At 51.7% G+C, this 24,925-nt stretch overlaps 2 protein-coding genes across 4 annotated transcripts; one reads left to right on the forward strand and one right to left on the reverse strand.

Moving 5' to 3' along the window:
* Positions 1-342: 342 nt before the first annotated feature.
* Positions 343-12,754, reverse strand: tinf2 (TERF1 (TRF1)-interacting nuclear factor 2). 3 transcript variants are annotated; one of them, XM_088916070.1, is made up of 10 exons: positions 12,616-12,748; positions 11,860-12,062; positions 9,881-9,979; positions 8,459-8,563; positions 7,810-7,917; positions 7,028-7,145; positions 4,970-6,242; positions 4,016-4,083; positions 3,210-3,292; positions 343-2,160 (listed from the first exon to the last, which is right to left on the reverse strand). In XM_088916070.1, the coding sequence occupies exons 1-10, from the start codon at positions 12,653-12,655 to the stop codon at positions 2,062-2,064; spliced, it is 2,196 nt and encodes a 731-aa protein (XP_088772196.1). In that variant the 5' UTR covers positions 12,656-12,748; the 3' UTR covers positions 343-2,061. The 3 variants fall into 3 exon arrangements, with proteins under 3 accessions (XP_088772196.1, XP_088772195.1, XP_088772197.1); XM_088916069.1 differs by having other exon boundaries at positions 7,810-7,920; XM_088916071.1 differs by lacking the exon at positions 11,860-12,062 and having other exon boundaries at positions 7,810-7,920; positions 12,616-12,754.
* Positions 12,755-13,502: 748 nt separating this feature from the next.
* On the forward strand, positions 13,503-24,704 carry cideb (cell death inducing DFFA like effector b). The gene is made up of 5 exons (XM_088916086.1): positions 13,503-13,687; positions 17,170-17,284; positions 20,544-20,693; positions 21,954-22,144; positions 23,317-24,704. The coding sequence occupies exons 1-5, from the start codon at positions 13,653-13,655 to the stop codon at positions 23,453-23,455; spliced, it is 630 nt and encodes a 209-aa protein (XP_088772212.1). The 5' UTR covers positions 13,503-13,652; the 3' UTR covers positions 23,456-24,704.
* Positions 24,705-24,925: the final 221 nt, after the last annotated feature.

Here is a 24,925-nt window from a genome sequence, read left to right on the forward strand (position 1 = left end):
GACACAGCTGCACTGTCCCAACACACTGACACACTGCAGTGACACAGCTGCGCTGTCCCGACACACTGACACACTGCAGACAGATACAGCTGCACTGTCCCGACACACTGACGCACTGCAGTGACACAGCTGCACTGTCCCAACACACTGACACACTGCAGACAGATACAGATGCACTGTCCCGACACACTGACACACTGCAGTGACACAGCTGCACTGTCCCGACACACTGACACACTGCAGACAGATACAGCTGCACTGTCCCGACACACTGACACACTGCAGTGACACAGCTGCACTGTCCCGACACACTGACACACTGCAGACAGATACAGCTGCACTGTCCCAACACACTGACACACTGCAGTGACACAGCTGCACTGTCCCGACACACTGACACACTGCAGACAGATACAGCTGCACTGTCCCGACACACTGACACACTGCAGACAGATACAGCTGCACTGTCCCGACACACTGACACACTGCAGACAGATACAGCTGCACTGTCCCGACACACTGACACACTGCAGTGACACAGCTGCACTGTCCCGACACACTGACACACTGCAGACAGATACAGCTGCACTGTCCCGACACACTGACACACTGCAGTGACACAGCTGCACTGTCCCGACACACTGACACACTGCAGACAGATACAGCTGCACTGTCCCGACACACTGACACACTGCAGTGACACAGCTGCACTGTCCCGACACACTGACACACTGCAGACAGATACAGCTGCACTGTCCCGACACACTGATGCACTGCAGTGACACAGCTGCACTGTCCCAACACACTGACACACTGCAGACAGATACAGCTGCACTGTCCCGACACACTGACACACTGCAGACAGATACAGCTGCACTGTCCCAACACACTGACACACTGCAGTGACACAGCTGCACTGTCCCGACACACTGACACACTGCAGACAGATACAGCTGCACTGTCCCGACACACTGACGCACTGCAGTGACACAGCTGCACTGTCCCAACACACTGACACACTGCAGACAGATACAGCTGCACTGTCCCGACACACTGACGCACTGCAGTGACACAGCTGCACTGTCCCAACACACTGACACACTGCAGACAGATACAGCTGCACTGTCCCGACACACTGACACACTGCAGTGACACAGCTGCACTGTCCCGACACACTGACACACTGCAGTGACACAGCTGCACTGTCCCGACACACTGACACACTGCAGACAGATACAGCTGCACTGTCCCGACACACTGACACACTGCAGTGACACAGCTGCACTGTCCCGACACACTGACACACTGCAGACAGATACAGCTGCACTGTCCCGACACACTGACACACTGCAGTGACACAGCTGCACTGTCCCGACACACTGACACACTGCAGTGACACAGCTGCACTGTCCCGACACACTGACACACTGCAGTGACACAGCTGCACTGTCCCGACACACTGACACACTGCAGACAGATACACCTGCACTGTCCCGACACACTGACACACTGCAGACAGATACAGCTGCACTGTCCCGACACACTGACACACTGCAGTGACACAGCTGCACTGTCCCTACACACTGCAGACAGATACAGCTGCACTGTCCCGACACACTGACACACTGCAGTGACACAGCTGTCCCTACACACTGCAGACAGATACAGCTGCACTGTCCCGACACACTGACACACTGCAGACAGATACAGCTGCACTGTCCCGACACACTGACACACTGCAGTGACACAGCTGCACTGTCCCAACACACTGACACACTGCAGTGACACAGCTGCACTGTCCCGACACACTGACACACTGCAGACAGATACAGCTGTACTGTCCTGACACACTGACACACTACAGTGTGACACAGCTGCACTGTCCCGACACACTGACACACAAGACACATGCTGTGTGTGAAGTCTGATCTACAGTGAGCCTTAATATATGAACATAACTTAAAAATAAACTATTAGGTATAAATACACTGATAACACATGTACCACTGACTCTCACTGCCTGGAGGACATGAAAAGCTGTAACTGGGCAGTGACTGTAACTCAGCGCTTCCTGGTTCTGGTCCGACTGGGCCGCAGGAACTCCCTGAGGGTCGGGATGAAGGTGTTGTACTTGGTCCTGTAGTACTTCTTCAAGAACAACTGAAGGAGACGCAGAGAGACAAACGTCAGATTATAATCCCAGTTAGTAACTGATCAAGATCACAGTCCAGTCAGTCCAGTCCAGCCTGGAGAGTCTCACACTGCTCTGTCAGTGTCAGTGGAGTCTGATTATAATCTCAGTTAATCACTAATCAAGATCACAGTCCAGTCAGTCCAGTCCAGCCTGGAGAGTCTCACACTGCTCTGTCAGTGTCAATGAGTCTGATTATAATCTCAGTTAATCACTAATCAAGATCACAGTCCAGTCAGTCCAGTCCAGCCTGGAGAGTCTCACACTGCTCTGTCAGTGTCAGTGGAGTCTGATTATAATCTCAGTTAATCACTAATCAAGATCACAGTCCAGTCAGTCCAGTCCAGCCTGGAGTGTCTCACACTGCTCTGTCAGTGTCAGTGGAGTCTGATTATAATCTCAGTTAGTAACTGATCAAGATCACAGTCCAGTCAGTCCAGTCCAGCCTGGAGTGTCTCACACTGCTCTGTCAGTGTCAATCAGTCTGATTATAATCTCAGTTAATCACTAATCAAGATCACAGTCCAGTCAGTCCTGTCCAGCCTGGAGAGTCTCACACTGCTCTGTCAGTGTCAGTGGAGTCTGATTATAATCTCAGTTAATCACTAATCAAGATCACAGTCCAGTCAGTCCAGCCCAGCCTGGAGTGTCTCACGCTGCTCTGTCAGTGTCAGTGGAGTCTGATTATAATCTCAGTTAATCACTAATCAAGATCACAGTCCAGTCAGTCCAGTCCAGCCTGGAGTGTCTCACACTGCTCTGTCAGTGGAGTCTGATTATAATCTCAGTTAGTAACTGATCAAGATCACAGTCCAGTCAGTCCAGTCCAGCCTAGAGTGTCTCACACTGCTCTGTCAGTGGAGTCTGATTATAATCTCAGTTAGTAACTGATCAAGATCACAGTCCAGTCAGTCCAGTCCAGCCTAGAGTGTCTCACACTGCTCTGTCAGTGTCAGTGGAGTCTGATTATAATCTCAGTTAATCACTAATCAAGATCACAGTCCAGTCAGACACTTACTCGTCCTTTAAAATTTCGTGTGTCTTCATCCTCAGAATCCAGAATAATCTCATCATTTGCTTCTGGAGAAAGCAAAGATCCGTCTGCAAGGATAGAGAGGGGTTCATACAGACACACTGACTGACTGGACACTCCAGTACATTAACACTGCACTGAGAGAGAGGGGTTCATACAGACACACTGACTGGACACTCCAGTACATTAACACTGCACTGAGAGAGAGGGGTTCATACAGACACACTGACTGACTGGACACTCCAGTACATTAACACTGCACTGAGAGAGAGGGGTTCATACAGACACACTGACTGGACACTCCAGTACATTAACACTGCACTGAGAGAGAGGGGTTAATACAGACACACTGACTGACTGGACACTCCAGTACATTAACAGTGCACTGAGAGAGAGGGGTTCATACAGACACACTGACTGACTGGACACTCCAGTACATTAACACTGCACTGAGAGAGAGGGGTTAATACAGACACACTGACTGACTGGACACTCCAGTACATTAACACTGCACTGAGAGAGAGGGGTTCATACACACACACTGACTGACTGGACACTCCAGTACATTAACACTGCACTGAGAGAGAGGGGTTCATACAGACACACTGACTGACTGGACACTCCAGTACATTAACACTGCACTGAGAGAGAGGGGTTCATACAGACACACTGACTGACTGGACACTCCAGTACATTAACACTGCACTGAGAGAGAGGGGTTCATACAGACACACTGACTGGACACTCCAGTACATTAACACTGCACTGAGTTAGTAAGAAGCTTTCTTCACCTGCATGACGTTTCACAGGGGAAATAACAGGAGAAGCAGTTCTGGTTCTGGAGAGACCAGCACGGTTCCTGCAATATTAAAAAGAATGCGTGGGGTCGAAGTCACAATCATTACAAATAATGAAAGAACGTTTGTGTCTCCAGTATTGTGTACACTACTTACACCTGGAGGTGATGTTTCAGCAAGATACCTAGTTTCCCTGGGTGTGTGTGTCTCAGGAGTGTGTGTGACTCTGCGCGTGTCTCAGGAGTGTGTGAGACCCAGCGCGTGTGTCTCAGGAGTGCGTGTGACCCTGCGTGTGTGTCTCAGGAGTGCGTGTGACCCTGCCTGTGTGTCTCAGGAGTGCGTGTGACCCTGCCTGTGTGTCTCAGGAGTGCGTGTGACCCTGCGCGTGTGTCTCAGGAGTGCGTGTGACCCTGCGCGTGTGTCTCAGGAGTGCGTGTGACCCGGCGCGTGTGTCTCAGGAGTGCGTGTGACCCTGCATGTGTGTCTCAGGAGTGTGTGTGACCCGGCGCGTGTGTCTCAGGAGTGTGTGTGACCCTGTCTGTGTGTCTCAGGAGTGCGTGTGACTCTGCGTGTGTGTCTCAGGAGTGTGTGTGACTGCGTGTGTGTCTCAGGAGTGTGTGTGACCTGGCGCGTGTGTCTCAGGAGTGTCTGTGACCCGGCGCGTGTGTCTCAGGAGTGCGTGTGACCCTGCATGTGTGTCTCAGGAGTGTGTGTGACCCGGCGCGTGTGTCTCAGGAGTGTGTGTGACCCTGTCTGTGTGTCTCAGGAGTGTGTGTGACTGCGTGTGTGTCTCAGGAGTGTGTGTGACCTGGCGCGTGTGTCTCAGGAGTGTCTGTGACCCTGTCTGTGTGTCTCAGGAGTGTGTGTGACCCTGTCTGTGTGTCTCAGGGGTGTGTGTGACCCTGCGTGTGTGTCTCAGGAGTGTGTGTGACTCTGCGTGTGTCTCACTCTTTCTCTCCCGATGACGATAGCGCCTCTGGCCAGCGGTTGTCAGGGGTCATGCGCTCAGAGCTCAGCTTCCGCTTCCGGGTCACGGCGCCGCAGATGGGGCTGTCCGTCGGCCCAGCCAGGGGAACAGGAAGAGGAAGTGATGTTGCGGGTACCGGGCAGAGGGGTGGGTCCGGGAAGCTCAGCCGGCGAATCAGGACTCTCAGCTCCCTGCTCCGCGGACAGGAAGTGACCGGCGGCCGGGGCGTGGAGTCCAGGGACTCCTCGGCCGCCCTCACCCCCTCCCTCCGGGGGACCCCTCTTCCGGAGCTGGAGTCCGCCCCCCTCCGGTGACTCCGGTAGAAGACGCAGCAGGGCAGAGATCGGCCGCCTCCTGACACCGGCCCCTGCTGCCCCTCCTCCTGCTCCTCCTCCTCCTCCTCTCTCCTCGCTCCTGCTGGGATAGACCCGCCCTTCATCGTCCCTCTCCCTCCTCCCTCCTCTTCCTCCTCCCTCCTCGCTCCTGCTGGGATAGACCCGCCCTTCATCGTCCCTCTCCCTCCTCCCTCCTCTTCCTCCTCTCTCCTCGCTCCTGCTGGGATAGACCCGCCCTTCATCGTCCCTCTCCCTCCTCCCTCCTCTTCCTCCTCTCTCCTCGCTCCTGCTGGGATAGACTGACCCTTCATCGTCCCTCTCCCTCCTCCCTCCTCTTCCTCCTCTCTCCTCGCTCCTGCTGGGACAGACTGACCCTTCATCGTCCCTCTTCCTCCTCCCTCCTCTTTCTCCTCTCTCCTCGCTCCTGCTGGGACAGACTGACCCTTCATCGTCCCTCTTCCTCCTCCCTTCTCTTCCTCCTCGGTCCTCGCTCCTGCTAGACCAGACCCGCCCTTCATCTTCCCTCTCCCTCCTCCCTCCTCTTCCTCCTTTCTCCTCTCTCCTGCTGGGATAGACTGACCCTTCATCGTCCCTCTCCCTCCTCCCTCCTCTTCCTCCGTGCTCCTCGCTCCTGCTGGGATAGACTGACCCTTCATCGTCCCTCTTCCTCTTCCTCCTCCCTCCTCCTCCTCCTCTCTCCCTCCGTCTGTCCGCCCCCCTGTCACCCTGCACGTCCCCCTACTGCGTCTCTCTCTCCTGGCTCCTCTCTGCCTCACTCCTGTCCAGTCAGAGGAGGGGCTGAGGGTCATCCTCAAGGCTGGGTCACGTCCTGCTAGGTGGACTGTGTCCTGCAGCTGGACAGCAGAGGACAGAGAGGAGAGGATGCAGTCGCCACAGGACACTGAGAGCACAGAGACACCTGGAGACAGAGAGAGAGAGAGGGGTTCATACAGACACACTGACTGGACACTCCAGTACGTTAACACTGCACTGAGAGAGAGGGGTTCATACAGACACACTGACTGACTGGACACTCCAGTACGTTAACACTGCACTGAGAGAGAGGGGTTCATACAGACACACTGACTGGACACTCCAGTACGTTAACACTGCACTGAGAGAGAGGGGTTCATACAGACACACTGACTGACTGGACACTCCAGTACGTTAACACTGCACTGAGAGAGAGGGGTTCATACAGACACACTGACTGACTGGACACTCTAGTACATTAACACTGCACTGAGAGAGAGGGGTTCATACAGACACACTGACTGACTGGACACTCCAGTACATTAACACTGCACTGAGAGAGAGGGGTTCATACAGACACACTGACTGACTGGACACTCCAGTACATTAACACTGCACTGAGAGAGAGGGGTTCATACAGACACACTGACTGACTGGACACTCCAGTACATTAACACTGCACTGAGAGAGAGGGGTTCATACAGACACACTGACTGACTGGACACTCCAGTACATTAACACTGCACTGAGAGAGAGGGGTTCATACAGACACACTGACTGACTGGACACTCCAGTACATTAACACTGCACTGAGAGAGAGGGGTTCATACAGACACACTGACTGACTGGACACTCCAGTACATTAACACTGCACTGAGAGAGAGGGGTTCATACAGACACACTGACTGGACACTCCAGTACATTAACACTGCACTGAGAGAGAGACAGTACCCTGATCCAGGTGTTCCAGTGGTCTGTGGTGCTGAAGGAGGTTCTGCAGGAGTTCTGGCTCTGGCAGGTGCAGTGGGTCCTCCAATCCAGAGGCGGCAGCACTGAGCAACTTGACAGTCTGGAGAGACAGGGGTGTTAATACATTCTGACTGCCTGGAAGGAGGAATACAGGAATATAAGAGTGTGCCTGATGCTTGACACAGGCCCTTTATTCAGACTGACCCCTCTCTGTGTCTCTGTCCCACTGTACCCCTCCTCTCTCTGTGTGTACCCCTGTATCTCTCTCTGTACCCCTCCTCTCTCTCTGTGTGTGTACCCCTGTATCTCTCTCTGTACCCCTCCTCTCTCTCTGTGTGTGTACCCCTGTATCTCTCTCTGTACCCCTCCTCTCTCTCTGTGTGTGTACCCCTGTATCTCTCTCTGTACCCCTCCTCTCTCTGTGTGTGTACCCCTGTATCTCTCTCTGTGTGTACCCCTCCTCTCTCTCTCTGTGTGTACCCCTGTATCTCTCTCTGTGTGTACCCCTCCTCTCTCTCTCTGTGTGTACCCCTGTATCTCTTTCTGTACCCATCCTCTCTCTCTCTGTGTACCCCTATATCTCTGTACCCCTCCTCTCTCTCTGTGTACCCCTGTATCTGTCCCAGTACCCCACCTCTCTCTGTGTGTACCCCTGCATCTCTGTACCCCTCCTCTCTTTCTGCACCCCTGTATCTCTGTACCCCTCCTCTCTCTCTCTGCACCCCAGTTTCTCACTCTGTGTACCTCGGTATCTCTCTCAGTACCTGGCTCAGGTCAGGGATGGGTAGCAGCTCGTCCAGTCGGATAACGAACTCCCACACCAGTTTCTCCAGCGCCAAGTCAAACTGGTCTCCGTACTGCACTGGGAGACTCTCCTGGTCACAGAGACACACAGCACACTGTACAACCTGGAGCGGACCACACTGCCCCACACTGGGACTCTCCTGGTCACAGAGACGCACTGTACAACCTGGAGCGGACCACACTGCCCCACACTGGGACTCTCCTGGTCACAGAGACACACTGTAAAACCTGGAGCGGACCACACTGCCCCACACTGGGACTCTCCTGGTCACAGAGACACACTGTAAAACCTGGAGCGGACCACACTGCCCCACACTGGGGCTCTCCTGGTCACAGAGACGCACTGTAAAACCTGGAGCGGACCACACTGCTGCGCACAAAAGCCCAGAAACTGACCCCTGAGCACAATCACACGCACAGGAGAGACAGACTGGGTTCTGGCAGAATCCAGCACAGAGATACAGGGGGAGAGAGAGGGGGAGAGAGGGAAGGAGAGGGAGAGAGGGACAAGAGAGAGAAGAGAGAAAAACAGCTCAGAAGAGAGAAGCCTGGTTTTCAGAACAACAAATTAAACACAAACATCAATTTCACAAATGACCTCCTCCTCACCTTAATGAAAACGTTCAGTAACTCTGGATCTTTAAGCAGGTAACGTATCAGTTTCTGGAAATTTTCAGCTGATTCCCGAACTTTCCTGTCATCCTTCGTTTTCATCTGAAAAGAAAAAAAAATTAAAACTCCTACTGACACTTGACAGAGCAGTGTGACTCTCCAGGCTGGACTGGACTGACTGGACTGTGATCTTGATTAGTGATTAACTGAGATTATAATCAGACTCCACTGACACTGACAGAGCAGTGTGAGACTCTCCAGGCTGGACTGGACTGACTGGACTGTGATCTTGATTAGTGATTAACTGAGATTATAATCAGACTCCACTGACACTGACAGAGCAGTGTGAGACTCTCCAGGCTGGACTGGACTGACTGGACTGTGATCTTGATTAGTGACTAACTGAGATTATAATCAGACTCCACTGACACTGACAGAGCAGTGTGAGACACTCCAGGCTGGACTGGACTGACTGGACTGTGATCTTGATTAGTTATTAACTGAGATTATAATCAGACTCCACTGACACTGACAGAGCAGTGTGAGACACTCCAGGCTGGACTGGACTGACTGGACTGTGATCTTGATTAGTGACTAACTGAGATTATAATCAGACTCCACTGACACTGACAGAGCAGTGTGAGACACTCCAGGCTGGACTGGACTGACTGGACTGTGATCTTGATTAGTTATTAACTGAGATTATAATCAGACTCCACTGACACTGACAGAGCAGTGTGAGACTCTCCAGGCTGGACTGGACTGACTGGACTGTGATCTTGATTAGTGATTAACTGAGATTATAATCAGACTCCACTGACACTGACAGAGCAGTGTGAGACTCTCCAGGCTGGACTGGACTGACTGGACTGTGATCTTGATTAGTGATTAACTGAGATTATAATCAGACTCCACTGACACTGACAGAGCAGTGTGAGACTCTCCAGGCTGGACTGGACTGACTGGACTGTGATCTTGATTAGTGATTAACTGAGATTATAATCAGACTCCACTGACACTGACAGAGCAGTGTGAGACACTCCAGGCTGGACTGGACTGATTGGACTGTGATCTTGATTAGTGATTAACTGAGATTATAATCAGACTCCACTGACACTGACAGAGCAGTGTGAGACACTCCAGGCTGGACTGGACTGACTGGACTGTGATCTTGATTAGTGATTAACTGAGATTATAATCAGACTCCACTGACACTGACAGAGCAGTGTGAGACTCTCCAGGCTGGACTGGACTGACTGGACTGTGATCTTGATTAGTGATTTACTGAGATTATAATCAGACTCATTGACACTGACAGAGCAGTGTGAGACACTCCAGGCTGGACTGGACTGACTGGACTGTGATCTTGATTAGTGATTAATACAATCAGATGGGTAATTAAAATAAAACCGTACTCACTGCTCTAGAAGGTCGTAGAATGTTCGGAGGGACAACTTTTTCGAGCTCAGCTGAAATGACATCTGGAGAAAACTGCTTGACCAACATCCCCAGTATCATCTAAAAATAAGATAAAAAATCATTTTTCCCCACTGTTAAGTTACTTTTGGACCAAAAAATAGTATCCAGTCAGTCAGTGTGTCTGTATGAACCCCTCTCTCTCAGTGCAGTGTTAATGTACTGGAGTGTCCAGTCAGTCAGTGTGTCTGTATGGACCCCTCTCTCTCAGTGCAGTGTTAATGTACTGTAGTGTCCAGTCAGTGTGTCTGTATGAACCCCTCTCTCTCAGTGCAGTGTTAATGTACTGGAGTGTCCAGTCAGTCAGTGTGTCTGTATGAACCCCTCTCTCTCAGTGCAGTGTTAATGTACTGGAGTGTCCAGTCAGTCAGTGTGTCTGTATGAACCCCTCTCTCTCAGTGCAGTGTTAATGTACTGGAGTGTCCAGTCAGTCAGTGTGTCTGTATGAACCCCTCTCTCTCAGTGCAGTGTTAATGTACTGGAGTGTCCAGTCAGTCAGTGTGTCTGTATGAACCCCTCTCTCTCAGTGCAGTGTTAATGTACTGGAGTGTCCAGTCAGTCAGTGTGTCTGTATGAACCCCTCTCTCTCAGTGCAGTGTTAATGTACTGGAGTGTCCAGTCAGTGTGTCTGTATGAACCCCTCTCTCTCAGTGCAGTGTTAATGTACTGGAGTGTCCAGTCAGTCAGTGTGTCTGTATGAACCCCTCTCTCTCAGTGCAGTGTTAATGTACTGGAGTGTCCAGTCAGTGTGTCTGTATGAACCCCTCTCTCTCAGTGCAGTGTTAATGTACTGGAGTGTCCAGTCAGTGTGTCTGTATGAACCCCTCTCTCTCAGTGTAGTGTTAATGTACTGGAGTGTCTAGTCAGTCAGTGTGTCTGTATGAACCCCTCTCTCTCAGTGCAGTGTTAATGTACTGGAGTGTCCAGTCAGTGTGTCTGTATGAACCCCTCTCTCTCAGTGCAGTGTTAATGTACTGGAGTGTCCAGTCAGTCAGTGTGTCTGTATGAACCTCTCTCTCTCAGTGCAGTGTTAATGTACTGGAGTGTCCAGTCAGTCAGTGTGTCTGTATGAACCCCTCTCTCTCAGTGCAGTGTTAATGTACTGGAGTGTCCAGTCAGTGTGTCTGTATGAACCCCTCTCTCTCAGTGCAGTGTTAATGTACTGGAGTGTCCAGTCAGTGTGTCTGTATGAACCCCTCTCTCTCAGTGCAGTGTTAATGTACTGGAGTGTCCAGTCAGTGTGTCTGTATGAACCCCTCTCTCTCAGTGTAGTGTTAATGTACTGGAGTGTCCAGTCAGTCAGTGTGTCTGTATGAACCCCTCTCTCTCAGTGCAGTGTTAATGTACTGGAGTGTCCAGTCAGTCAGTGTGTCTGTATGAACCCCTCTCTCTCAGTGCAGTGTTAATGTACTGGAGTGTCCAGTCAGTCAGTGTGTCTGTATGAACCCCTCTCTCTCAGTGCAGTGTTAATGTACTGGAGTGTCCAGTCAGTGTGTCTGTATGAACCCCTCTCTCTCAGTGCAGTGTTAATGTACTGGAGTGTCCAGTCAGTGTGTCTGTATGAACCCCTCTCTCTCAGTGCAGTGTTAATGTACTGGAGTGTCCAGTCAGTCAGTGTGTCTGTATGAACCCCTCTCTCTCAGTGCAGTGTTAATGTACTGGAGTGTCCAGCCAGTCAGTGTGTCTGTATTAACCCCTCTCTCTCAGTGCAGTGTTAATGTACTGGAGTGTCCAGTCAGTGTGTCTGCATGAACCCCTCTCTCTCAGTGCAGTGTTAATGTACTGGAGTGTCCAGTCAGTGTGTCTGTATTAACCCCCCTCTCTCAGTGCAGTGTTAATGTACTGGAGTGTCCAGTCAGTGTGTCTGTATGAACCCCTCTCTCTCAGTGCAGTGTTAATGTACTGGAGTGTCCAGTCAGTACCTTGGCTCTCAGCCCCAGGGTCAGCTTGGCCATGTGTCTGTAGGTCAGTATCTCAGGCACTGCGTTGCTCACTGTCTCCAGGAACTCCAGCACCTTCCCATAATGCACCAGGTCCCGGCGACGGACCACGTCCCACACAGTCGCACAGACCAGCCGGAGGGGCGGAGCCAGCAGCCACAGAGCGTCCACAGGGGGGGAGTGACCTGGGGAAAAGGGCCAGAGTCCACACTGACCGTCAGCTAGTCCACACGGCGTCCACTCAGGACTGTCACACCCTCCACACTGACCGTCAGCTAGTCCACACGGCGTCCACTCAGGACTGTCACAGAACCCACACGGAGCCTGAACTCGTCCACACAGCGTCCACTCAAGACCCTATTACAGAACCCACACGTACCCTGAACTCGTCCACACAGTGTCCACTCAGGACTGTGTCAAACTGAAAACGGACTGACACATACACACACAGACAGGACAGACACAGAAGGCGAGATTGACACACAACCTTCCCGACACGAGTGGACAAGAATCAAGAGTCCAGGCGTGGATCAGACTCATTATCAGCCCGGCGCGGACCACCCGTGACTCGCCTGCTGACCACTGACCGCCGATCTAGGAGCCCACTAATCGATCATCAATCACCTATCAATCAACACTGATCCAATCGCCCCTATGAGTCCGCAGTCCGCAGCTGCACACGCCGAGTGTCAAGTCGCCTCTCCTCCGCACACAACGGCGGTCGGACACGGGGCTCACCTCCGCCCGGCCGCTCAGCCCCCGGTCTCGCCATGGTCATCGCCCACGATGCGCGTCCCCGGACTTCACGGACAGCGCGCACGACAAAGCCAGCCGGCGCGACGGACCGCTGACCAGCACCGGCAAACGCGGAACTCGCGCCAACTGACAAGAGCGGAAAAACGACAGACGCCACTCGACTTCCTGAGGACGCAGGGCCGAGCGGTGCATGGAGGGAAATGTAGTTTTTTCAATCACACGCAGGCGGGTAATCTAAGACAGGGAAAGTCTGAAACGTACCTTATAGCGCCTTTAGAAGCACTCATTTCAAAACGCTTTAGATTACATAGAAGTAAATTAATACTGCACTTAGCGGGATTGTGGTTAATACTGACAATTTGCCTAATAGGGCAACAGAGAAAAGGGGTTCATACAGACACACTGACTGGACACTCCAGTACATTAACACTGCACTGAGAGAGAGGGGTTCACGCAGACACACTGACTGACTGGACACTCCAGTACATTAACACTGCACTGAGAGAGAGGGGTTCATACAGACACACTGACTGACTGGACACTCCAGTACATTAACACTGCACTGAGAGAGAGGGGTTCATACAGACACACTGACTGACTGGACACTCCAGTACATTAACACTGCACTGAGAGAGAGGGGTTCATACAGACACACTGACTGACTGGACACTCCAGTACATTAACACTGCACTGAGAGAGAGGGGTTCATACAGACACACTGACTGACTGGACACTCCAGTACATTAACACTGCACTGAGAGAGAGGGGTTAAAATAGACTTTATTGGTGAGGACTTTGGTCTGCTCTATCTGATTATGCAATGTCATCACATAGGAAAAGTCTAAAGTCCCTGTTGTTGTAAACGGACTCACACAAACCTTGGCTGCACACCTCCCAGCACCAGTACTGCGCACACCAGTATCACCAGTATCTCCCAGCAGGACACAGACAGATACAGCCTCTCACACACAGGAAGGACAGACAGGACGGGAATTCTGAAGAGAGACCAAGAGAGAACAATGGAGACTCTGTCAGCAACTTCATCCTTGATCAGGTTAGTTATATAACTGTGTGTGTGATCGGGTGAGTGTTGTAGCAGTGTGTTCTGTGTGTGATCGGGTGAGTGTTGTAGCTGTGTGTGTGATCGGGTGAGTGTTGTAGCTGTGTGTGTGATCGGTGAGTGTTGTAGCTGTGTGTGATCTGGTGAGTGTTGTAGTGTGTGTTCTGTGTGTGATCGGGTGAGTGTTGTAGCTGTGTGTGTGATCGGGTGAGTGTTGTAGCTGTGTGTTCTGTGTGTGATCTGGTGAGTGTTGTAGCTGTGTGTTCTGTGTGTGATCTGGTGAGTGTTGTAGCTGTGTGTTCTGTGTGTGATCGGTGAGTGTTGTAGCTGTGTGGTCTGTGTGTGATCGGTGAGTGCTGTAGCTGTGTGTTCTGTGTGTGATCTGGTGAGTGTTGTAGCTGTGTGGTCTGTGTGTGATCGGTGAGTGTTGTAGCTGTGTGTTCTGTGTGTGATCGGGTGAGTGTTGTAGCTGTGTGTGTGATCGGTGAGTGTTGTAGCTGTGTGTTCTGTGTGTGATCGGTGAGTGCTGTAGCTGTGTGTTCTGTGTGTGATCTGGTGAGTGTTGTAGATGTGTGTTCTGTGTGTGATCGGTGAGTGTTGTAGCTGTGTGTTCTGTGTGTGATCAGTGTGTACTGTAGCTGTGTGTTCTGTGTGTGATCGGTGTGTGCTGTAGCTGTGTGTTCTGTGTGTGATCTGGTGAGTGTTGTAGCTGTGTGTTCTGTGTGTGATCGGGTGAGTGTTGTAGCTGTGTGTGATCGAGTGAGTGTTGTAGCTGTGTGTGATCGGGTGAGTGTTGTAGCTGTGTGTGTGATCGAGTGAGTGTTGTAGCTGTGTGTGTGATCGGGTGAGTGCTGTAGCTGTGTGTTCTGTGTGTGATCTGGTGAGTGTTGTAGATGTGTGTTCTGTGTGTGATCTGGTGAGTGTTGTAGCTGTGTGGTCTGTGTGTGATCGGTGAGTGTTGTAGCTGTGTGTTCTGTGTGTGATCGGGTGAGTGTTGTAGCAGTGTGTGATCGGGTGAGTGTTGTAGCTGTGTGTGATCGGGTGAGTGTTGTAGCTGTGTGTTCTGTGTGTGATCGGGTGAGTGTTGTAGCTGTGTGGTCTGTGTGTGATCGAGTGAGTGTTGTAGCTGTGTGTGATCGGGTGAGTGTTGTAGCTGTGTGTGTGATCGGGTGAGTGCTGTAGCTGTGTGTTCTGTGTGTGATCTGGTGAGTGTTGTAGATGTGTGTTCTGTGTGTGATCTGGTGAGTGTTGTAGCTGTGTGGTCTGTGTGTGATCGGTGAGTGTTGTAGCTGTGTGTTCTGTGTGTGATCGGGTGAGTGTTGTAGCAGTGTGTGAACGGGTGAGTGTTGTAGCTGTGTGTGATCGGGTGAGTGTTGTAGCTGTGTGTGTGATCGAGTGAGTGTTGTAGCTGTGTGTTCTGTGTGTGATCGGGTGAGTGTTGTAGCTGTGTGGTCTGTGTGTGATCGGGTGAGTGTTGTAGCTGTGTGGTCTGTGTGTGATCGAGTGAGTGTTGTAGCTGTGTGTGATCGGGTGAGTGTTGTAGCTGTGTGTTCTGTGTGTGATCGGGTGAATGTTGTAGCTGCGTGTGTGATCGAGTGAGTGTTGTAGCTGTGTGTGATCGGGTGAGTGTTGTAGCTGTGTGTGTGATCGGGTGAGTGTTGTAGCTGTGTGTGTGATCGAGTGAGTGTTGTAGCTGTGTGTGATCGGGTGAGTGTTGTAGCTGTGTGTGTGATCGGGTGAGTGTTGTAGCTGCGTGTGTGATCGAGTGAGTGTTGTAGCTGTGTGTGTGATCGAGTGAGTGTTGTAGCTGTGTGTGTGATCGAGTGAGTGTTGTAGCTGTGTGTGTGATCGGGTGAGTGTTGTAGCTGTGTGTGATCGGGTGAGTGTTGTAGCTGTGTGTGTGATCGGGTGAGTGTTGTAGCTGTGTGTTCTGTGTGTGATCGGTGAGTGTTGTAGCTGCGTGTGTGATCGAGTGAGTGTTGTAGCTGTGTGTGATCGAGTGAGTGTTGTAGCTGTGTGTGATCGAGTGAGTGTTGTAGCTGTGTGTGATCGGGTGAGTGTTGTAGCTGTGTGTGTGATCGGGTGAGTGTTGTAGCTGTGTGTGTGATCGGGTGAGTGTTGTAGCTGTGTGTGTGATCGGGTGAGTGTTGTAGCAGTGTGTGATCGAGTGAGTGTTGTAGCTGTGTGTGATCGGGTGAGTGTTGTAGCTGTGTGTGTGATCGGGTGAGTGTTGTAGCTGTGTGTGTGATCGGTGAGTGTTGTAGCTGTGTGTGTGATCGGGTGAGTGTTGTAGCTGTGTGTGATCGGGTGAGTGTTGTAGCTGTGTGTGATCGGGTGAGTGTTGTAGCTGTGTGTGTGATCGAGTGAGTGTTGTAGCTGTGTGTGATCGGTGAGTGTTGTAGCTGTGTGTGATCGGGTGAGTGTTGTAGCTGTGTGTGTGATCTGGTGAGTGTTGTAGCTGTGTGTGTGATCGGGTGAGTGTTGTAGCTGTGTGTGATCGGGTGAGTGTTGTAGCTGTGTGTGTGATCGAGTGAGTGTTGTAGCTGTGTGTGATCGAGTGAGTGTTGTAGCTGTGTGTGATCGGGTGAGTGTTGTAGCTGTGTGTGATCGGGTGAGTGTTGTAGCTGTGTGTGTGATCGGGTGAGTGTTGTAGCTGTGTGGTCTGTGTGTGATCGAGTGAGTGTTGTAGCTGTGTGTGATCGGGTGAGTGTTGTAGCTGTGTGTTCTGTGTGTGATCGGGTGAATGTTGTAGCTGCGTGTGTGATCGAGTGAGTGTTGTAGCTGTGTGTGATCGGGTGAGTGTTGTAGCTGTGTGTGATCGGGTGAGTGTTGTAGCTGTGTGTTCTGTGTGTGATCGGGTGAATGTTGTAGCTGTGTGTGTGATCGAGTGAGTGTTGTAGCTGTGTGTGTGATCGAGTGAGTGTTGTAGCTGTGTGTGTGATCGAGTGAGTGTTGTAGCTGTGTGTGATCGGGTGAGTGTTGTAGCTGTGTGTGTGATCGGGTGAGTGTTGTAGCTGTGTGTGATCGAGTGAGTGTTGTAGCTGTGTGTGATCGGTGAGTGTTGTAGCTGTGTGTGATCGGGTGAGTGTTGTAGCTGTGTGTGATCGGGTGAGTGTTGTAGCTGTGTGTGAGTGTTGTAGCTGTGTGTGATCGGGTGAGTGTTGTAGCTGTGTGTGTGATCGGGTGAGTGTTGTAGCTGTGTGTGATCGGGTGAGTGTTGTAGCTGTGTGTGTGATCGGGTGAGTGTTGTAGCTGTGTGTGTGATCGAGTGAGTGTTGTAGCTGTGTGTGAGTGTTGTAGCTGTGTGTGATCGGGTGAGTGTTGTAGCTGTGTGTGATCGGGTGAGTGTTGTAGCGGTGTGTTCAGGTGTGTCAGTCGGTGAAGAGATTGAACAGGTAAGTGGCCTGACCTGCTGCTTGCTGCACCAGACAAACACGTCACTCACAGACACAGCCCCTCTCCCCCCTCTGTCACAGGTCGGTCTCTCGGAGAGTGTGGTCGCCCCCCCAGCGCCCATTTCGGGTGTGCACCCACGACCGCACCGTCAGGAAGGGCGTGACAGCAGGGACTCTGGGAGAACTGAAAGAGAGGGTGAGAGAGCAACCGGTTCAGTGTCAGTCACTGTGAGAGTGTGTGTGTCAGTCACTGTGAGAGTGTGTGTCAGTCAATCACTGTGAGAGTGTGTGTCAGTCAGTCACTGTGAGAATGTGTGTCAGTCACTGTGAGAATGTGTGTCAGTCACTGTGAGAGTGTGTGTGTCTGTCAGTCACTGTGAGAGTGTGTGTCAGTCACTGTGAGAGTGTGTGTCTGTCAGTCACTGTGAGAGTGTGTGTCAGTCACTGTGAGAGTGTGTGTGTCTGTCAGTCACTGTGAGAGTGTGTCAGTCAGTCACTGTGAGAGTGTGTGTGTCAGTCACTGTGAGAGTGTGTGTCTGTCAGTCACTGTGAGAGTGTGTGTCAGTCAATCACTGTGAGAGTGTGTGTCTGTCAGTCACTGTGAGAGTGTGTGTCAGTCACTGTGAGAGTGTGTGTGTCTGTCAGTCACTGTGAGAGTGTGTCAGTCAGTCACTGTGAGAGTGTGTGTGTCAGTCACTGTGAGAGTGTGTGTGTGTCAGTCACTGTGAGAGTGTGTGTCAGTCACTCTGAGAGTGTGTGTGTCAGTCAGTCACTGTGAGAGTGTGTGTGTCAGTCACTGTGAGAGTGTGTGTCTGTCAGTCACTGTGAGAGTGTGTGTCAGTCAATCACTGTGAGAGTGTGTCTGTCAGTCACTGTGAGAGTGTGTGTCAGTCACTGTGAGAGTGTGTGTGTCTGTCAGTCACTGTGAGAGTGTGTCAGTCAGTCACTGTGAGAGTGTGTGTGTCAGTCACTGTGAGAGTGTGTGTGTGTCAGTCACTGTGAGAGTGTGTGTCAGTCACTCTGAGAGTGTGTGTGTCAGTCAGTCACTGTGAGAGTGTGTGTCAGTCACTGTGAGAGTGTGTGTGTCAGTCAGTCACTGTGAGAGTGTGTGTGTCAGTCAGTCACTGTGAGAGTGTGTCAGTCACTGTGAGAGTGTGTGTGTCAGTCAGTCACTGTGAGAGTGTGTGTCAGTCACTGTGAGAGTGTGTGTCAGTCAATCACTGTGAGAGTGTGTCAGTCAGTCACTGTGAGAGTGTGTGTCAGTCACTGTGAGAGAGTGTGGCTGTCACTGTGAGAGTGTGTGTGTCAGTCACTGTGAGAGTGTGTGTCAGTCACTGTGAGAGTGTGGCTGTCAGTCAGTCACTGTGAGAGTGTGTGTCAATCAGTCACTGTGAGAGTGTGTGTCAGTCACTGTGAGAGTGTGTGTGTCAGTCACTGTGAGAGTGTGTGTCAGTCACTGTGAGAGTGTGTCTGTCACTGTGAGAGTGTGTGTGTCACTGTGAGAGTGTGTGTGTCAGTCACTGTGAGAGTGTGGCTGTCAGTCAGTCACTGTGAGAGTGTGTGTCAATCAGTCACTGTGAGAGTGTGTGTCAGTCACTGTGAGAGTGTGGCTGTCACCGTGAGAGTGTGTGTGTCAGTCACTGTGAGAGTGTGTGTCAGTCACTGTGAGAGTGTGGCTGTCACCGTGAGAGTGTGTGTGTCAGTCACTGTGAGAGTGTGTGTCAGTCAGTCACTGTGAGAGTGTGTGTCAGTCAGTCACTGTGAGAGTGTGTCAGTCACTGTGAGAGTGTGTGTGTCAGTCAGTCACTGTGAGAGTGTGTGTGTCAGTCAGTCACTGTGAGAGTGTGTGTCAGTCACTGTGAGAGTGTGTGTGTCAGTCAGTCACTGTGAGAGTGTGGCTGTCACTGTGAGTGTGTGTGTCAGTCAGTCACTGTGAGAGTTTGTGTCAGTCACTCTGAGAGTGTGTCAGTCACTGTGAGAGTGTGTGTGTGTCAGTCAGTCACTGTGAGAGTGTGTCAGTCACTGTAAGAGTGTGTGTCAGTCAGTCACTGTGAGACTGTGTGTCAGTCACTGTGAGAGTTTGTGTCTGTCACTCTGAGAGTGTGTGTCAGTCACTGTGAGTGTGTGTGTCAGTCACTGTAAGAGTGTGTGTGTCAGTCAGTCACACTGAGAGTGTGTGTGTCAGTCAGTCACTGTGAGAGTGTGTGTCAGTCACTGTGAGAGTGTGTGTCAGTCACTGTGAGAGTGTGGCTGTCACTGTGAGAGTGTGTGTTTCAGTCACTGTGAGAGTGTGTGTCAGTCACTGTGAGAGTGTGGCTGTCAGTCAGTCACTGTGAGAGTGTGTGTCAATCAGTCACTGTGAGAGTGTGTGTCAGTCACTGTGAGAGTGTGGCTGTCACCGTGAGAGTGTGTGTGTCAGTCACTGTGAGAGTGTGTGTCAGTCAGTCACTGTGAGAGTGTGTCAGTCACTGTGAGAGTGTGTGTGTCAGTCAGTCACTGTGAGAGTGTGTGTCAGTCACTGTGAGAGTGTGTGTGTCAGTCAGTCACTGTGAGAGTGTGGCTGTCACTGTGAGTGTGTGTGTCAGTCATTGTGAGAGTGTGTCAGTCACTGTGAGAGTGTGTGTGTCAGTCAGTCACTGTGAGAGTGTGTGTCAGTCACTCTGAGAGTGTGTCAGTCACTGTGAGAGTGTGTGTGTGTCAGTCAGTCACTGTGAGAGTGTGTCTGTCACTGTGAGAGTGTGTGTGTCAGTCAGTCACTGTGAGAGTGTGTCAGTCACTGTAAGAGTGTGTGTCAGTCAGTCACTGTGAGACTGTGTGTCAGTCACTGTGAGAGTTTGTGTCTGTCACTCTGAGAGTGTGTGTCTGTCACTGTGAGTGTGTGTGTCAGTCACTGTAAGAGTGTGTGTGTCAGTCAGTCACACTGAGAGTGTGTGTGTCAGTCAGTCACTGTGAGAGTGTGTGTGTCAGTCTGTCACTGTGAGAGTGTGTGTCTGTCACTGTGAGAGTGTGTGTCTGTCACTGTGAGTGTGTGTGTCAGTCACTGTGAGAGTGTGTGTGTTTCTCACTGTGAGTGTGTGTCAATCACCGTGAGTGACATACACTGGTCAGTGTGTGGATTAGTCACCAGTGTGTCAGTCAGTCAGTGTGTTTATTAGTCACCAGTGTATCGGTCAGTCAGCGTGTGGATTAGTCACCAGTGTGTCAGTCAGTCAGTGTGTGGATTAGTCACCAGTGTATCAGTCAGTCAGTGTACTGGTCAGTCAGTAAGTGGATTAGTCAGCAGTGTGTCGGTCAGTCAGCGTGTGGATTAGTCACCAGTGTGTCAGTCAGTCAGTGTGTGGATTAGTCACCAGTGTGTCAGTCAGTCAGTGTGTGGATTAGTCACCAGTGTGCTGGTCAGTCAGTCAGTGTGCTGGTCTGTGGGTGGTCAGGACTCTCTCTCCTCTCTCTCTCAGGCTGCCGAAGTCCTCCTCCTGTCCTCTCTCCTCTCCCTGGTATGTGAGGAGGACGGAACGGAAGTCGAGTCGGACGACTTCCTGGCCTCCCTGCAGGACGGCGCGGCGCTCGTGGCGCTGGAGCCCGGCCAGCGCTGGACGCCCAGCAAGGTGGGTGGGGGACGGGCCGCTGTGCCCCGGAGTCCGTCCGCACTAGCCCTGGTCTGACCCGCCGCCTCGCAGCACGGACCCTCGCGTCAGCTCCGGGGGGGTCTGTCTGTGGGGAGTTTGCACGTTCACCCCCCCCACCCGCGCGGGGTCTTCCTGTGTGCTCCAGTTTGCTCCTACAGAGACAAGACGGGACATTCCTTGGTATCTGAGGAAACTGGTGTGAGTGTGTGAGTCTGGTGTGAGTGTGTGTGTGTCTGCTGTCTGCTGGTGTTTGTGTCTGCTCAGTGTGTCTGTGTCTGGTGTGTGTGTGTGTCCAGGCTGTACCTTGTCTCTGTGTCTGGAGAGTGTGTGTGTGTGTGTGTGTGTCCAGGCTGTACCCTGTCTCTGTGTCTGGAGTGTGTCTGTGTGTCCAGGCTGTACCCTGTCTCTGTGTCTGGTGTGTGTGTGTGTGTGTGTGTGTCCAGGCTGTACCCTGTCTCTGTGTCTGGAGTGTGTGTGTGTGTGTGTGTGTGTGTGTGTGTGTGTGTGTCCAGGCTGTACCCTGTCTCTGTGTCTGGTGTGTGTGTGTGTCCAGGCTGTACCCTGTCTCTGTGTCTGGTGTGTGTGTGTGTGTGTGTGTGTGTGTGTGTGTGTGTCCAGGCTGTACCCTGTCTCTGTGTCTGGAGTGTGTCTGTGTGTCCAGGCTGTACCCTGTCTCTGTGTCTGGTGTGTGTGTGTGTGTGTGTGTGTGTGTGTCCAGGCTGTACCCTGTCTCTGTGTCTGGAGTGTGTGTGTGTGTGTGTGTGTGTGTGTCCAGGCTGTACCCTGTCTCTGTGTCTGGTGTGTGTGTGTGTGTGTGTGTGTGTGTGTGTCCAGGCTGTACCCTGTCTCTGTGTCTGGTGTGTGTGTGTGTCCAGGCTGTACCCTGTGTCTGTGTCTGGTGTGTGTGTGTGTCCAGGCTGTACCCTGTCTCTGTGTCTGGTGTGTGTGTGTGTCCAGGCTGTACCCTGTCTCTGTGTCTGGTGTGTGTGTGTGTCCAGGCTGTACCCTGTCTCTGTGTCTGGTGTGTGTGTGTGTCCAGGCTGTACCCTGTCTCTGTGTCTGGTGTGTGTGTGTGTCCAGGCTGTACCCTGTCTGTGTCTGGTGTGTGTGTGTGTCCAGGCTGTACCCTGTCTCTGTACCCTGCAGCTTACAGTGTTGGTAGACCAGCTCCCTCAGGCCTGTACAGATAAAGGATGGGTTAACAGATTATAGATGACCTTCTCTCTCTTTCTCTTCCAGAAGAGTGTCCTCTCCTTTTCATCTGCGAACCGCAAGCCTCGGAATACTAAAGATATTGCCAGAGTGACCTTTGACCTGTATCGCCTCTCACCTCGCGACATGTTCGGCAGTCTGAGCGTGAAGGCCACTTTCCAGGGGCTGTACTCCGTCAGCGCTGACTTCAAGTGCCTCGGACCCAAGAAAGTCCTGAGGTCTGTCCAGTCAGTGTGTCTGTATGAACCCCTCTCTCTCAGTGCAGTGTTAATGTACTGGAGTGTCCAGTCAGTCAGTGTGTCTGTATGAACCCCTCTCTCTCAGTGCAGTGTTAATGTACTGGAGTGTCCAGTCAGTGTGTCTGTATGAACCCCCCTCTCTCAGTGCAGTGTTAATGTACTGGAGTGTCCAGTCAGTCAGTGTGTCTGTATGAACCCCTCTCTCTCAGTGCAGTGTTAATGTACTGGAGTGTCCAGTCAGTGTGTCTGTATGAACCCCCCTCTCTCAGTGCAGTGTTAATGTACTGGAGTGTCCAGTCAGTCAGTGTGTCTGTATGAACCCCTCTCTCTCAGTGCAGTGTTAATGTACTGGAGTGTCCAGTCAGTCAGTGTGTCTGTATGAACCCCTCTCTCTCAGTGCAGTGTTAATGTACTGGAGTGTCCAGTCAGTGTGTCTGTATGAACCCCTCTCTCTCAGTGCAGTGTTAATGTACTGGAGTGTCCAGTCAGTGTGTCTGTATGAACCCCTCTCTCTCAGTGCAGTGTTAATGTACTGGAGTGTCCAGTCAGTCAGTGTGTCTGTATTAACCCCTCTCTCTCAGTGCAGTGTTAATGTACTGGAGTGTCCAGTCAGTCAGTGTGTCTGTATGAACCCCTCTCTCTCAGTGCAGTGTTAATGTACTGGAGTGTCCAGTCAGTGTGTCTGTATGAACCCCTCTCTCTCAGTGCAGTGTTAATGTACTGGAGTGTCCAGTCAGTGTGTCTGTATGAACCCCTCTCTCTCAGTGCAGTGTTAATGTACTGGAGTGTCCAGTCAGTCAGTGTGTCTGTATTAACCCCTCTCTCTCAGTGCAGTGTTAATGTACTGGAGTGTCCAGTCAGTCAGTGTGTCTGTATGAACCCCTCTCTCTCAGTGCAGTGTTAATGTACTGGAGTGTCCAGTCAGTGTGTCTGTATGAACCCCTCTCTCTCAGTGCAGTGTTAATGTACTGGAGTGTCCAGTCAGTCAGTGTGTCTGTATGAACCCCTCTCTCTCAGTGCAGTGTTAATGTACTGGAGTGTCCAGTCAGTCAGTGTGTCTGTATGAACCCCTCTCTCTCAGTGCAGTGTTAATGTACTGGAGTGTCCAGTCAGTCAGTGTGTCTGTATGAACCCCTCTCTCTCTCTCTTAGGGAAGTCCTCCGTCTTTCCTCCACTCTCCTCCAAGCTCTGGGTCACCTGCTGATGGCGTCAGCCTCTCTGATTCGCCGCGTCATCGAAGGTGCGGACCAGTGGCACGATCCCGCGGAGCTGCAGGAGAGCTGGGACTGAGCGTCGACCACGATCCCGCTGCCACAGAACTCTGATCCCGCCTCCCTCGATTCCCTGCGGGAACTGCGCCCGTGCTCGTCCTGTTTTCCTTGGCCCTGCTGCTCTGTCGTCCTGCTGTGCGGTCTGTGTGCGGAGAAGTGTGCTCTGTGCTGGTTGGGGTATAAGATTCAGGCATTGCAGTGTCACTCGCCCAGGACACAGACACACTCCCACCCCAGGGCCAGCTTTCCCAGAGGCCAATCAGCCTACCAGTATGTCTTTGAACTGTGGGAGGAAACCAGAGCACCTGGAGGAAACCCACAGGGGGAACATGCAAACTCCACACAGACAGCACCCCAGGCCTGGAGTTGAACCCAGGGCCCCAGCGCTCTGACCACTGCGCCATCCCCTGCCGCCCAGATTAATCTAATCTCCATATTCAAGGACCTGTATTCATCTTTCTGTCCATCTATATTAATTACTCCTCATCTATTGGGTCGACACTTTTGTCTAAAGTAACTTGCGTTTGCCCAATTTTGCAGAACTGGGTACTTTCATTCGAGTGATATTTCTCGCTCAAGGGAACAACAGCAGAGTCTCACCTGGGATTTGAGCCCACGACCCTCCTGGTACCCTGACCACTGCTCCACACGGCTGCCCCTCTGGGTGGGGGATGGGAGTCACACATTTCAGCGTTTAAAACCAAGAACAGGAGGCTCTTCTTTACACAGAGGGTGGTGGGGGTGGGGAACAAGCTGCCCAGCCATGTTGTTGAAGCCAATACCCTGGCTCCTCTCCAGACACAGCTGGGTGAGCTCCTCCAGTCAGGACAGGAGGCTCTTCTTTACACAGAGGGTGGTGGGGGTGGGAAACAAGCTGCCCAGCCGTGTTGTTGAAGCCGATACCCTGGCTCCTCTCCAGACACAGCTGGGTGAGCTCCTCCAGTCAGGACAGGAGGCTCTTCTTTACACAGAGGGTGGTGGGGGTGGGGAACAAGTTGCCCAGGCATGTTGTTGAAGCCGATACCCTGACTTGTCAATAATATACAAAGTACCAAAGAGGCTGCATGGGCCTAATGCCTTTGTCTGACCTGTGACTGTTTTTATTTTCTTACATATTGAAATAATAAACACAAAAATAACCTACCCAACATTAGAGCAAATAGATGTTTTGCTTGTGTCAGTTTGTCAGTGTGTGTCATAATAGTTGGGTCAGACTGTTGAGAGTCAGATGTTTAGAGTCAGACAAAATAAAAAAAACTCCATATATCTCCAAGGACAAAGACAGATTTTTTAAACTCAAGCGTATGTTCATGATACCGTCTATTCTGAAGGTCATATTACTGCTGTTGCCGTGTTTGTTTTTGTAAACAAACCTTGTCCAGAAAAGAGAGTGACCAGAGTCCGTCACAGTCTCTCTTTCCGGTTCCGGCCGCACACACTTCCGCCCTGGCGTCGAGCTCCCTCGGCTAGCGCCCTCCCCCTTAGTGGT

Source organism: Atractosteus spatula, chromosome 5 (assembly GCF_055471065.1).
Source record: "Atractosteus spatula isolate fAtrSpa1 chromosome 5, fAtrSpa1.hap1, whole genome shotgun sequence".
NCBI classification, from domain to species: domain Eukaryota; kingdom Metazoa; phylum Chordata; class Actinopteri; order Semionotiformes; family Lepisosteidae; genus Atractosteus; species Atractosteus spatula.